The 15,130-nt window shown below is 37.0% G+C and overlaps 2 protein-coding genes across 3 annotated transcripts in view; both read left to right on the top strand.

Moving 5' to 3' along the window:
* The first annotated feature begins 89 nt into the window (after positions 1–89).
* cimip2c (ciliary microtubule inner protein 2C) lies at positions 90–2,136 on the top strand. Its single transcript, XM_073852950.1, has 4 exons — positions 90–225; positions 1,098–1,326; positions 1,428–1,545; positions 2,012–2,136. Exons 1-3 carry the CDS (start codon positions 152–154, stop codon positions 1,512–1,514), a joined length of 390 nt encoding a protein of 129 aa, XP_073709051.1. The 5' UTR covers positions 90–151; the 3' UTR covers positions 1,515–1,545; positions 2,012–2,136.
* Positions 2,137–3,905: 1,769 nt separating this feature from the next.
* The window catches only part of fndc1 (fibronectin type III domain containing 1), a 47,380-nt gene continuing 36,155 nt past the window's right edge, over positions 3,906–15,130 (top strand). The window contains exons 1-4 of one of the 2 annotated variants that reach the window (XM_073853064.1): positions 3,906–4,025; positions 9,957–10,151; positions 10,257–10,343; positions 11,787–11,846. In XM_073853064.1, coding sequence (XP_073709165.1) covers positions 3,953–4,025; positions 9,957–10,151; positions 10,257–10,343; positions 11,787–11,846 — 415 coding nt within the window. In that variant the 5' untranslated portion in view covers positions 3,906–3,952. The remainder of the gene's footprint in view (positions 4,026–9,956; positions 10,152–10,256; positions 10,344–11,786; positions 11,847–15,130) is intronic. The other variant, XM_073853065.1, reaches the window with a different exon arrangement.

The following is a 15,130-nucleotide window of genomic DNA, read 5'->3' as shown; positions in this document are numbered from 1 at the left end:
AAGTAGCTATTAATAGAAACGATTATGCCAGTCTATACTGGTAAAATGGTTGCCAGGCAACCTTTTGTTGTCTTGTCTGTGGTGCAGGTCAGCTTTAGACCGCAGCAGCTTATGATCGGAAAATATTTATAGTATTCTTATCTACTCAGCCATGACTTTCAGAGGAAATGGGACCCTCATTACGCATAACAACACAGCTTACATCCCATCATCTCTGATGCCCGGGTAAAAACATAGTCTTATTTAGTTTATATCTTTTTTTTTTTTTTTAAAGAAAAAGAAAAGAATATTCGTCCCGTTGAATTGATTTCAACGTTAAGTTTTGACATTCAACGACTTTGATAAGAGTATTTTTCTTTTTAAATGATACAGAAAATGTGTGCCTTCTCTTAATGTTAAATATATATAAATCAATTAATTGATACTGAATCACGTGTAGTGAAATAAACTCAAATGAACAATTATGACATAAAGGGATGGGTCACCCAAAAAGGAAAATTACCCTATATGATTTATTCACTCTCAAACCATCCTAGGTGTATATGACTTTCTTCTTTCAGACGAATACAATCAGAGTTATATTTTAAAAAAATGTCCTGGCTCTTTCAGGCTTTATAATAGCAGTGAATGGCTGTTGAAATTTTGAAGACATATAAAAGTGCGTCCATCCATAATGAAAAGTGCTCCACATGGCTCTAGGGGTTAATAAAGCCCTTATGAAGTGAATCGATGTGCTTTTGTAAAAAAAAAAAAAAAATCCATATTTAAAACTTCTAGCTTTCGCTAACTCTTGTACATGCATACCGAGAACAAAGTTTCGTTTATTGCAAAGGAAAACCATTCTCCTTTTGGTTTATATTGAAATTCTCCAACATTTTCTTTACAAATCTTCATTTCGTACTTTTAATTTGTGACTGGTGTTTTGTTTTGCTCTTTCCACTGCGCCTAAACATTCATGTGAGGATGAGTAAATCATAGGATAATTTTCATTTTGGGGTGAACTATCCCTTTAATTTCTGACCCTGGTGCAGGTAAATCATAAAACTGTATCAATATTACAACAACTGTTAATTATGCATTTAATGAATCATTTAAAGGTACTGTGGACACATTCCCTCTACTAAATTCCTGTATGGGGAAACTTTTGGCAATTCGAGCCTAAAGTACTTCCAAAACATCCGATCTACCGTGATGGCCTCTAGCAAAAGCTCTTACAATAAAGGTAGTGTGCCTCTGAGCTCCCATACGCAAGACAGTATCTTACCCTACTGGGTCCGATACAACGTTGACTTCAAAAGGCAGAAGGAGATCAAGGACTTCAGCATGGTAAGATTGAGCATTAAGGTGTGAGTGTGGATCATGTTCTGAACTGACATCTTTTATCTCACTGATTAGTCATGAACATTTTGGTCTTTTCTTTTCCCCAGTTGTCACAGAAGCACAGGGAAAATTACAAAGATAAGACTGGCACTGTGCAGCCTGTCAATTACTTTGTCATGCCAGTAAAAGAGTAAAAGTGGCTGAGAAGATCCCTCCGGAGTCATTGTAAGAAAAATACTTTACTAAACCATCTCAGCTATTTAATTAAAATTATTTCATGTTATCTTTTAAATGATAAATAATAATGTAAAATATGCATCTTCAGTATGTGCCTATATGAAACATTTATATATACATTTATCTTGGGCTCTCCTATTCCTTCTCTCTTTCTCTTAATCCTCCATCTCCCATAGATCTAATTGCCTCTTTCTTGCTCCCCTGAGACTGTCAGACACTATGGCTGTCCAGTGATTGTTTGTGATGGAGTCTTATTTGCTGATGCATTACTCAGGGTTGACTGTACTTGGAGCTCTGCTGTCTCTAGGGGTTTTATGTTCAGTTATGTTCACATTTAGCTGCTGGGTAGTTTCTGGAGTCATAAAGAATTTATGTACAAGCGAAACTAGAGCTGTTGTTGTTATGGTAGTTTTTTTTATTTATATATTGTCTTTCCTTCTTGTCATTTAATTAGAGATTATGGTGCATCTGCATGGATGGAGGTAGCAGTCTGATGAAGTCTAATGATGTCCACCACAAACAAGTCTGCCTTGAGGGATCACTAATTACATTTATTGTGTTTAATAAATAAATAAATAAATAATGAGGACAATATGTTTTTCTTTTTGTGCCTCCTGGATTATAATACAAAATGTATGTAGTTGCATACTTCCATAGGAAGATCAATCATATTATATGATAATGATCCATTGGCTATTTGTTTTTTTTTTTTACATTGCATGAGTACCCTACACTTTAAAATCATATTTTAGACTTTAATTGTAGACCTATCCATCTTATTCTTCAACGCAGAAGTAGCCTATGGGTGACACTTCCGGTTCATTAGCCGCTATAGGGAAATAACGAGAACAATGACAACATGCAGTAAACACTAAAACACAACAATATAAATAAGACACACCAATTTGCAATATCAGGCCGCAAAAGCGAGCTGTTTTGTACAGCTAAAAATAGCTGGATGCAGATAAGACAGGAAGCCAGACCCATAAAATGTACAATTTTGCCCACTCCTACGGCGAAATTAACGCGCATTTTGGACTTTTCTTTTCCCCAGTTGTCGAAGAAGCATAGGGAAAATTACAAAGACTGGCACTGTGCAGCCTGTCAATTACTTCGTCATACCAGTAAAAGAGTAAAATCATCTGTTTTGTACAGCTAAAAATAGCTAGACGTGGATGAGACTGGAAGCCAGACCCATAAAATTTACAAATGGCTGCACCCACTCTTACTGCAGAATTAAGGCGGATTGTATAAATAGCCTAATTTATTTTAGAGGGTCTTGTCTGCAGTGAGAGCGGCTAAGACACATTAAATAAAAACATGACTCAAATGTATTCCCTTGGAGAGGTTGCAACGAAAATTAAGCAAATATAGCATAATTAAAAACATGCTGACTACAGTGAATCATAGGAGGTGGGAGTTTAACCAATTACAAAAAAACTATAGGCCTGAACCACTATCATACATGACCACCACCTCTATGACAAGAAAGACTAGGGATTTACAGAACAATTTTTTGAGGTAAAAAAAGAAGAAAAAATGACACGTATTTGCTTTGTGAGCACGTCAATGGATGTTAAATGACAGAATTGGTTTCATCTGAATCATCAGGTACTCTATCTTTGTACTTTACATTAATTTACAGTTTCTGGATAAGTTTTTGGTTTCTAAACAACGTTTATGTGTAGCAGACAAATACGTGGATATTATATTAGAGCGTGAGACACAAAACTTAAATTTACAGATGTTAAAAGAAACTGTAAACAAACTCCTTTATTACTTCTACTGACTAGAACTGCTTTGACTGTATTACTGCTTTTGACTTATTCCTTCGTGGTAGCTCTCTAAGAAACATTTTGGTTGCTTTTTCACATACTTCGTGGGAAATAGGGGTAGGTTTACTGCAGTAGTACTACTTGTATTCTTCCTGCTCTTTCAATTTGTAGCCGAATTAAAAATTGCGCACATGCGCATACATTTTCTCGTCTTGTATAGCCTACAGTAGTTTGCACAAACTGGTGGAGAACGCATATAGAAATTCTTATCCATAATTTTACAGCTAAATATAAATTACAATACTAAATAAATAATGTACCTATACCAGTTAAGCTTATAAAGTTACCACGGAATAAGGTTTGGGTAAACACGCCATAAAAATAAACCGAGCACGATATTTGAGTTCTACATCAGAGGAACTGTATTTCCAAAGACTTTCCATCGCCTTGTTCTGGAAATATTTGGGTAGCACTAAGTCCCATTCGTCCCCGGAAGAGGGAGACAACGTCTGGGAAAGAGCTCACAGACTGACGGTAGCGGGCAGCGGAGCATCCGAGCATCCCATAGCCTTCCTTCCCTCAGTGTAGCGGATCGCCGTATTACTGAAGCACTATCTGCAATGTCTCCTGCACGGGCACGAGCTCTTCTCGGGCTCCTGATCACACTCTGCACCCAGAGCCCACTACTGTCGGGTAGGTCAATCTGCTTATCTCTGTTTAAATAGTAGGCTAATACACAAAATCAAACTTTGTATTTTATTAGAATTATGTAGAATTAAAATTCAGAACTGTTTTACAAGTATAATACGTTATATATTTGTCTCGTATGATTGCCAGGAGTTTCTGTAATAATGCTGTCAACTTGTACTGTAAAGATTAGCCTATCATTTCATAAGCTTTTGACAAATAGCTCTTCTGAATTAATCACCTGCGGTTTGTGAGTCTGGAAGTCTAAGCCCTGTTTGTTTTATCATAGTGTGCGTGGAAACCATGTGCCAAGCCTTCATTAAACATTTCAAGCACTAATAATGCGTGATGGGTGAGACAGTGATTGAACAGCTGAGCCACAGGCAGGTGCACAAACTTCAAAATGTATTTTATAGGCTTTAAGTTTTTAAAGCACGTTCAAAAAGTCACTTTTTTAGCAATTTGAATTAGTTTCAAAAAAGTGATCTATATCTATGTTTGTGTGTGTGTACACAAATGCTTACTGTTTAACATATGCTTCAACTGATGGTGGTGATGTCACCTTTTTAGTTAAATTCTGTAGCTAATTAAGTAGAGGTTGCCAGAAGTGCACAAAGAACACACACAGACTGCCAACTGTTAAATAAGATACTTGGATGATGCATATATAAACAAAGTATGACCAAATTTGGATTCCCGATTGGATTTCCAATTAAATTTGTTATACAGACGGAAAGACAGACAGACAGACAGACATATAGTTAGATAGATAGACAGATAGGCTGTAAGTGTAGCTCTCAGTAAGTGATTTATCAAATTAGAGCCAGTAGAGGAAGTACAGTTAACCTCTTTAAAAGGTCATCAGGGAGTGTGAAAGCACAGATGTTTTAGACATTCTTTCGCTTCCAGCTCTTCAAATCAATTTTAGCCACGTTTTCTCTCTCTTCACATCTTTCTTTTACTCTGCCTGTCCCTCCTAACTCTGAGGAGAATGCAGTGGAGCAGAGGAATCTTGGATGAGAAAAGTGGTAGCTAAGTCCTACTGAGCTGTTTTAGCTGCCACGTTACAACGGCCTTTTTCTTTCTCACTTGCTCTTTCCCAGTGTTTTGGAAATGTTCTTTATATGAGGTCACCCAGTGCAGCCTGGGACTGCCATCAGCAGCTGCATACTATCCAGTATTCTTCTCTTTTCCTCTTCTCTCCATCTTCAACAAAACAAAACACATCCAACACAACTAAATCTTAAAGCCACCAGCTGTTTAGATATGATGTGGACAGAAAAGCTTTACAAATTTCAAGCCAGAAAAGAAGAAAAAACACTTCTAGATCGTTTAATGGTGCCCAACTACAGCTTCAAAACCATTCCAGACATCTGCTTGACAGATAAAAGATATATTGGAAAGAATGAGTCTCAGGATTTTGTTCCAAAACCCTGGACTTTGACATCACGTCTGTTGTTATTCCGGTAAGAATGAGTTTATGTTGTCAGGTAAAGAGCTCTGCCAGAAAATGAGAGGAAGAGACGAATCATGCCCTGACCAGCTACTGGAATTTAATCTTGCTCAGATTTTCACCAAGGAATTTGTGGAAAGTCTTTGATTGACGTAGGCAAGGCTGGAGGGTTTAGAAACTCAATCTGTCGATAAGTGAGTTTGCTTTGGTACAAGACACCAGCATGTAGTTGGCACGATGCCCACGCTCAACCTGTCACTCAGGTGTTTCAGCATTGTCTATCATCAGATGCCCTCCTATGAAACACCTGGGTATTTTGTAGCTCCATCTGAAAAGTCTATGTAAAAGCACTGAGCTATTGTTGACTTACACAATAATGCACTCTTCCATTTGTTTGAATGTCATCCAAGCACCTGAATGAAAATAATAAGCAAAGAGTATGTTTGTAAGAGTTTGTTTATGCCTTTCATTGAGAAAATGATGTCAGAGCAGCAGGTGCTTGCCCTACAGGTCTTTCCATGTGTGCTTATAAAAAAAAAAAATCCTACAGAACTGACATCAGTTCCACAGGGCATTTACTTTCACCTTCCTAATAAAGGAATGGACAAAATAAGTGGCCTAGGGCCAGTGTGAAAGAGTTTTAGGACAGCTATTGGGACAGTTTTTAACAATCTTACATTTGTTTTAAGCATGTATGTGTGATTTTATGCCTTGCTTTTCTAAATATTTGGCTTTCTGGGATTTATTGAACAGTGATTTGTGTCTGCTGATGGAAATACGTCATCAATCCAACTAGCTTACATTGAAATGTCAGAATTGCGATAGTAAATGACGATTGTCTTGGAAACATCAGTTCGAGTGGGTTAAAAATGACAAAGTTTATTTTTTTACAGCTGTCATGACCTTAGATTTGAACATTTCCAAATATTACAGCAAATTAAAAACATAATAACTTATTGTTGTAATTAAAAAAAAGAAGAAGAAAAAGTCACTGCTAATGTGGAAAGCATGCTTATTGCTGAGAATGTCCTTAACTGACATTAAGAATATAAAAAAGGGGTTCATTGCAGATTTCTTCATACCCTCAACATCTTTAGAGATAATACCACCAGTCTGTGCTTTTGTACTGTATAATCTAAACCAAGGGTCACCAAACTTGATCCTGGAGGGCCAGTGTCCTGCAGAGTTTAGCTCCAACTTGCCTCAAACAGCTGCCTGGAAGTTTCAAGTATACCTATTAAGACCTTGATTAACTGGTTCAGGTGTGTTTGATTAGGATTGGAGCTAAACTCTGTAGGGACACCGGCCCTCTAGGACGAAGTGTGGTGACCCCTGATCTAAACAATAACTGCATAATTCTGACCCTGAACCACAAAATCAGTCTTAAGTAGCGTGGGTATATTTGTAGCAATAACCAAAAATACATTGTATAGTTAAAAATGATCAATTTTTCTTTTATGTCAAGGATACTTTTCCTTATTAATTATTATGTATTCAAAAAATGACCTGTATGACTGGTTTTGTGGACGAGGGTCACAAATATCACTATAGCAGCTTTTTCAGATTTTTACTGATAAACTGAGGAACAGTTAAAACTTCTGAATTCAGGTTTAAAAAAATTAATCACAGGTAATTATTTTTTACTACTGACTGAAGAATAACCCACCGATCTAGGTGATGTCCACTCCCTACCACGAGCAGTTTCCTCCAGTATAAAGTGTTTATTTTTGGAGAAAGTTCTAATTCTTATGTTTTACAAGTCTTGATTTAATCAAAATGTGAACCCACCCTACATCATAAATTTTAATATGAGCCAAGTCACAGACTTGAGGTTTGATGTTTCTGTGGCCTGTGTGTGTGTGCGCGCAAGTTGCGGTAATTGCAATGACATGTGTGATGTGGTTCCAGATTATGTGGAGGGATGTTCCATTGCCAATATTACATTATAAAGCAGTGACCGAGAGGCATATGTCCATGTGTACACTTAAATAAATGATAGAGATTGATCTCTCTCACCAGGCTTTATGCCAGAGTCATGCTGTTGTACAGTAAACAGGCACAGCGATGAGAGATTTGCTCACTCCAACTCTAAGTAGGGTTATAAAAACAGCCTGAGTACACTGAAGAACTTCAGACGGAGTCTCCAGTTTGATTAACTAGGGGTGGTAGCTCTTATTGCTCTTGTTCAAGCTGTAAGAAAGTTCACTTATACAACAACACTATGACTCCCACTAAGCGAATACTCATGCTAAGTTTCCCTGATATATGACGCTATGCAATAGTTAATTCTGATTGGTCAATTACATAATCACATGCATTCATTGGTCAAATGTCTATGCATAATGACCACTAAACGGCATAACTGACCACTGTTCCAGGACAATTTCCTGCATAGCTGTGTAATACATGGAATAATGCGTATTCTGTTGGGCATTACTTCAAAATAAAACCCATTAAGGTTAACCTCTTTTTGCTTCATTTTGTGACTCTCAATATCCCTTAGTCTAATAGTGCCTTATAAGATGTTAAAAGGTTAGTTCACCCAAAAATGAAAATTAGCCCATTATTTACTCACCCTCCAGGCATCCTAGGTGTATATGACTATCCTCTTTCAGACGAATGTGGTTGGAGTTATATTAAAAATTATCCTGGCACTTCCAAGCTTTATAATGGCATGGGTGGGTGTTTCTCTTCAACAGTCCAAAACAAGTCCAATAAAGTGCATCCATAATAAAAAGTGCCTCACACTGCTCCGGGCCGTGAATAAAGGTCTCCTGTAGCGAATCAATGCATTTGTGTAAGAAAAATATCTATATTTAAATCATAATAATCACTTTAATCTAGTTTACACCAATTGGTCATACATGGAAGCCACTCTGGGCAGATGACTTAGGATGTCGCCGTTGCCGCTCAGACATGATGGACGCACAGTGGTGAGACCAAAACAAAAACGCAGTAGAAGTATAAACTAGGGCTGTAACGATACGCGATATGAAACCGAAATCACGACACTCAGATCCACGATCCTGTGTCGCGGTGTAATAAGGGAGAATCGCGACACACCCTGTGACTACCTTTCCAATCATGTGACGCCTGCCTGCAAAAGTTGAGCTAGTTGAAGAAGAACGTGAGGAAACATGGCAACCAACCCAGAGATTGCGGACCCTCCTTCCTCATTTAAGTCAGCAGTATGGCAACATTTCGGAGCTGTATGATCCATAAAATACGGAGAAAGGCTATTAATAAAGAAAAAATCCAGAAAATGCGTGTAGTATAGCCTGCGCAGTAAATGAAAATACATATAGTATTTTCATTACGTTTCATTTATTTTGTTTTTGTAAATTAAAATGAGACCTTGTTGTTTGCAATACGTTTACCCCGAGACCGCGTCGCGAACACCAGCTCGACCGCAAAACACTTTCACTATGAGAGAAAGCGGCAGCCGCGCAGAGATTCCACCGCTTGATGCGTCCCATGTGAAATGGCTTTTAAACAGTCTTCAGACAGAGCGCGAACACAGGCGCGGGACCGTTTGAGAGCAGCGTCAGCGTGTACCGGATTGAGTCCAAAGAGCAAATACCCGTGCATGTCACCCGCACTGCACCTGACAGAAAAAATATTATTCCACCGTTACGTCAGTTTTAGCAGTTCACCCGTCGGGTAGGACTCTGTTTCACACACACAAAGAATCTTGCATCGCTAGCAGGTTTAAAGAATTTGACATCTTGACAATTTTATCACTATCATGTTAAATTTAAAAAAAAAATTCAGTGACAGACAGACCTTATCAGTTGTTAATTTTAATACAGAAGGTTTTTATTAAACCTTAAAATGTGACCTTGTAGAAAGCTATTGAAATTTGTATATTTTTTTTTAAAATAAATCTGTTGTTTGATTCATGTTTTAATTTTTGTTCAAAATATCGTGATACGTATCGTATCGTGAACCCAATATCGGGATACGTATTGTATCGTGACCTAGGCATATCGTTACACCCGTAGTATAAACCAAGGATTTGTGAGGAAAAATGTCAGAGGATTTCAATATAAGCCAAGAGGAGACTGGTTTGTTTCCTTTGCTCCTGTAAACAAATATTGGTTTTTGCAAGACTCACCGGTGCATGCGCAATGCATACGTTCATGTCATCCAACCAGAAAGGCTTCCGTGTATGACTAGTTGGCGCGAGCTAGATTAAAGTCATTATTACGTTGTTATTAGTACATGTGAGATGGATGCATTTTTTATGGATGGATGCACTTTATTGGACTTGTTTTGGACTGCTGAAGAGAAACACCTGCCCAAAGCTCGGAAGTGCCAGGATAATTTTTAATTGCATTCGTCTGAAAGAAGGAAGTCATAAAAACCTAGGATGCCTGGAGGGTGAGTAAATAATGGGCTAATTTTCATTTTTGGGTGAACTAACACTTTAATTGTCAATTTGCTGAAGCAACTGCAATCTGTACTTCTCTGTATTCCCCCCCCAGGTTTTAAGCCACTGCCGCCACGTAATGTGAAGCTAACCTCGGTGGATAAGGGTTTAAAGGTCACATGGGACCCACCCAGCGAGCTGGATGGACGGCCTGTTGACAGCTACAGCATCGGCTACGGGAAGTCCATGAAGTCACTGCGCTTTGTCACTATCGACAAGGACAGACGGTCAGAGTTACTAGAGGACGTAGGTAAGAGTGTAAATCATTTATTCTTTAAATAAAAAAAAAAGCTAGAGACTCTCATTGAGTACTTGCAGTATGTCAGGCTCTCATGTGCATGTTGTGTTGTTTTAGAGCCTGGAGTCCTGCATTTTCTCAAGATGAGTGCAGAGAATAAGGACGGGATGAGTAAACCTGTCTACAGGGCAGAGACTCCAGGAGGTGTGTGCTTGCCTGTGTGTGTAGATAGAAACCTGCATGTTTCTCTTTGACTCTTTCTGTTGTACAATGGTGCATGGATATATGAAGTACAATATGCACATAAACACATATGCATGCTTTTAAACACACATGCATGCTTTTAAACTTTTAAACTTATAAACTTGTCATTTACACACTCTAATGTCGTTCCAAACCTGTATGAATGTATTTGCTTTTGCAAAACACATTGAAAATGTCTGTTTTTTGTCCAAGTAATGAAAGCCAATTAGGTCCAATGATGTTTGGACCTCAGACTTCTTTTGTTTTCTCCAGAGGTCATACAGGTTTGGAACAACATAAAATCAAACTTTTTACTTCTAAGGCAATTATACTTTTAAATATAACAAAACAGGAATCCCTCAGCATTGTATAAATACAGTGGCCTCTAAATAATGGTGCAAATAAGGTAGCTTTTAAAAAAGAATCCGCCCCAGTGACAGCTTTCCTACCTTTTTTTTGAGTATACATGGATGTCATTAAATGTCTAATGTTTATTAGCCTCGTCAGTTTAGACTCGTTAGACATTATTACATGGTTTTTACAAGGAAAGTATTTATAACTTAATGCTCTCTATGCTTTTCGTTCATTTCACAATATTAAGCCAGACTGGATGGCTAACACACACACTCATGTGTTGACTGCAGAGTGTATGGATATATGGTCGTTTCTGTTTTTCAAATAACTGGCATCTGTTAAGACTGAAATTCCCAAAGATAGAGAGCATTTATGTGGCCAGTCCTTGTTTTTGTATCCAACCCAGAGCTTGAGTCAAGAGCCTTAAGCCTTGTGTTGTGGTAGCCAGTCACTCGTCCAACGCACGCCACATAAATTTTTTCACATAAAGTTTTTTTGCAGTACGTCCACGTCCTTCTCCAACAAACAGGATCTGGGCATACTGCTTCACGTCCCACAGCACTTATCCCAAAACATCTGTCATAATAGAAAAGCACATTAATAATCCTGCAAACAGATCATAAATGTTTTTGGCTGACGATGATTTTTAGCAGTAGTAAACATATCTGGTGCTTGTTTTAAGGATAGCTGGTTGTTTGATTGCTGTACGTGCTAAGCTTTTTTTCTTTCTTTTTTACACATTTATGTGTCATATAACTTTTTTGTTGAGTAATTCAGTCATAAAATTGTCTATAAAAAATAAATTGCTGTAAAAAGTTGATAAGGTCACATGTTTCACTCTTTTATGCACATATTTGATTTTTACTGATAAGGCTATACATTTTCATCAAAATAAAAACTAAATCAGTTGTTCTAAATGCTACAGGTGAATTTAGGCTTAACAAAATTATATTGTAAAGCATGAAGATGAGATAAAAATGACATTTTATTAAATGTTTTAAAAGTACTGTGCGTCCTTACATGTAACCACATTGCTATTTTTTCCTGCAGGGGGAGAGTGGGTGAAACTGGATGGTTTTGCTGTCGAGCCTTTCAACAAATCGTCTCCAGGTATGCCCGATACTTTCCCAGCCTATGATTGATGCACAACAATTTGATGAGGAATATTGCCAAGCAGGTTCATGACAAACATAAAGAAGTTAGGAGAAGAAAGTTAGGAGAACACAATTTTATGTCAAATCCAACCTTCTTGGAATGCAAGTTCTACTTCAGGTTCTTTAAAAATATAGTTGTTTCTGTACATTAATGGCAAATGACAGATTTCAGACTTGCAGGCTTATGGAAAACATCTATGTTGTTACTCCCTTGAGAAGGTTTAAAGTTTGGATGCCAGAGACCTCCGATACCCCAAGATCCTGGAAAGACAGTGGCAGTTAGTCAGCTCTGAATTTGTTAAATCAAAGCTTTTATTTCTCTTCTTTATGAATCCACTGAGCCCACTTGAAGCCAAACCCTGTACATGCGAGCCCTCCGAAGAGAAGAAGGAATCCCAAATTCAAACCAAATGACGAGTGTTTTAGTTTCTTACAATCTCAAGAGTAAAAGAGATGAAAACCCATAAAATGGCGAATCCCACAGACTGGATTACATGTGATCAATGGTCCAGCATACACTGCTAAAATGATTTTTTGATTAATGCAGTATGTTTTGCACAAATATAATGTTATTCAAAATTTCATGTTAAATTCAATGTGCTACTTGCTGTTTCTTTGTAATTATTTGTGAAATGTACTTGCAGTTTCTGAGTGGAAATAGTTTAAAAGTAAATCCTACATCATTTGTACCTCTGACAAAAGTTTTTGAACAGTAAGATTTTTTAAAGATGTCTCTTCTGCTCACTATGCCTGTATCCAAAATACAGCAAAAGCAGTAATACTGTGAAATATTTTTACTATACAATATAATTGTTTTTTATTTGAATATATTTTAAAATGTAATTTATTCCTGTGATCAAACCTACATTTTTAGTATCATTACTCTACTGTCACATGATCCTTTAGAAATCATTCTAATATGCTGATTTGCTGTTTAATGAAAACATTTATTATTATTATCATCATTATCAATATTTAAAACAGTTGAGTACATTTTTTCAGGATTCTTTGATGAGTAGAATGATCCAAAGATCAGCATTTATCTCAAATAATCAGCATTATCGCAAATCTGAACTTTCTATTCATCAAAGAAACCTGAAAAAAATCTATTCAGCTGTTTTCAGCAAAATATTGATAATAAATGTTTTTTTGTTGTTGTTGTTGAAGGATCATGCGACTGGGGTAATGATGTTAAAAATTCAGCTTTGAAATCACATTTTAAAATATATTAAAATAGAAAACAGTTCTTTTAAATAGTAAATATATTCCAAAATGTTACTGTTTTTGCTGTACTTTGGATCAAATAAATGCAGGCTTGTTGAGCAGAAGAGACTGTTTTAAAAAACCTTACTGTTTAAAAACTTTTGACTGGTAGCGTAAACTACATAGATTTTGTTGTGGTCTTAGAATAGATAATACTGTTGAATGTTTGGTTTAGTAATGTGAAAAGTATTTAAACACATAAATACTGATTGTGGTCACTTCCATAACATCTCCAGAAATGGCATTTCATTATTAATTTATTCCCTTGGTTTTCCCATAATGTTATCCAGTCTATGTTTGTTCTTTGCTATTGCTATTGTCATGATGTTACCATAGCATTGCTCTATTTTTTCTCTGGCTTTGCTGCTGAATTAACAAAAGACATATGCTTCGTGTCATTTTGCTTTTTAACCTTGATGTGGCAAGAATGTGGCAGGAATGTGGCAGGAAAAGCTCAATTTTGTTTCACAGCCACCATTGTTGTGCTATCATCTTTTTGTCATCACTTTTATAGTGGAAATCAATGGGACTAACCTTTAAGAGCAGGCTCACATGTGGCCCAGCTGAGTCCACACATGGACATGGTAACTCTGGGCTGGTCCCAGCAACCTGGAGCTTGTTAACGCATCCAAAACCTCCCACAGAGAGAGAATTCATGGAGATAATTTGCACAATCAATGAACAAATCGGACCTGAGGGGTGGGAAAAGAGAACGATGTGGCATCATGGATCCAAGACATGGACTTGGAAGATTGACACTGTAAAAACAATGAGAAAGGGAAAGAGTTAGAGAAGGGTGAGCTACTACGTTTCACCCCTGTTTCAAGGCCAGTGATATGTGAGCCTGCCTCAGCTGTGTTGGCTGGACTCTCTGAATGGGAAGTGGGAATAAGCGTCTGTTTGTGTGTACAAAGGAAAAGGGGTTGCTGTTATCATTTCAGTTCATTTTGAGACCTGACACTTCTTATTAATTTAAGTGTTAATAATTCTGGTGGAGCTTACTGAGTAAGTGATTCCAGAGCAATCATAAGACAGTCTTTAAGCGTGCACGCAAAGCATGCGTTTAGCCAAAACCTCACAAAAAGGCTGAGCTATAAAGGATATGAAGCGCTTTATACGAAGCTATAAAGGATTGACTCATTCCTCTCCTTCCTCCTTTTTTTTTTTTTTGCTTTTAGTTTCATTCATCAGTCTTCAAAATGACATTAAAGACAGGTGCTTTCGAAACACGGCTTTATTTTTGAAACATTTATTTTATTGCGTTCGGGTCAGTTTTACAATGTAGATTCCTTTTAATTAATTTCATTTTAATACAAAAAGGAAAAGTATATTTATTTGCTTCTAACTGGCTTGCCAAGCTCTGCCTAATAACACATAAAATGCATTTATAAAAGAACACACATTAATTAAACAACAGATTTTAATGGTATTTAATTATTTGTACATTACATTTATTAGGCTTTCATTAGAACATTTGCCACTTGTTTGTAGAAAAGTGTTTTTGATGCATTTACACAGTTTTAATCAGCAGGTGCTGTCAGCCTGTGGTGTTTGTAGCACTTCAAAACACTGAATCATCCCAGCACACACTGGACGTCAATATAAAGTCAGCTTAACGTTGGACCCCAACGTCGGACAGACGTTGCATTTTGGTTGTAAATTAAAATCGGTTGATGTCAGAAATTGACGACAATTTGACGTTGACTTAACATCGAATTTTGGTTACACAACCTAAAAACAACAAAATATCCACATCAGCTGACACTGATACTGGACATCAAATTAACATTAACATTAGACGTTGAATTGGCGACCTGACATCGCAACCAAAATGTAACCAAATTTCAACGTCTTATGACGTTGTTGTGCCTGCTGGGATTTTGCGATGTAATTCAGAGTTTCGAAAAGCTTCCCTAGTACAAATAACTAAAATTTATATTATTTATTTTTTGTAGTTCCACCTAGCGGAATTATAAA

The sequence above is a fragment of the Garra rufa genome, chromosome 13 (assembly GCF_049309525.1).
Source record: "Garra rufa chromosome 13, GarRuf1.0, whole genome shotgun sequence".
NCBI lineage: Eukaryota > Metazoa > Chordata > Actinopteri > Cypriniformes > Cyprinidae > Garra > Garra rufa.
Note: the sequence above shows the minus strand (reverse complement) of the source record. Positions and strands in the feature narration are given on the sequence as shown.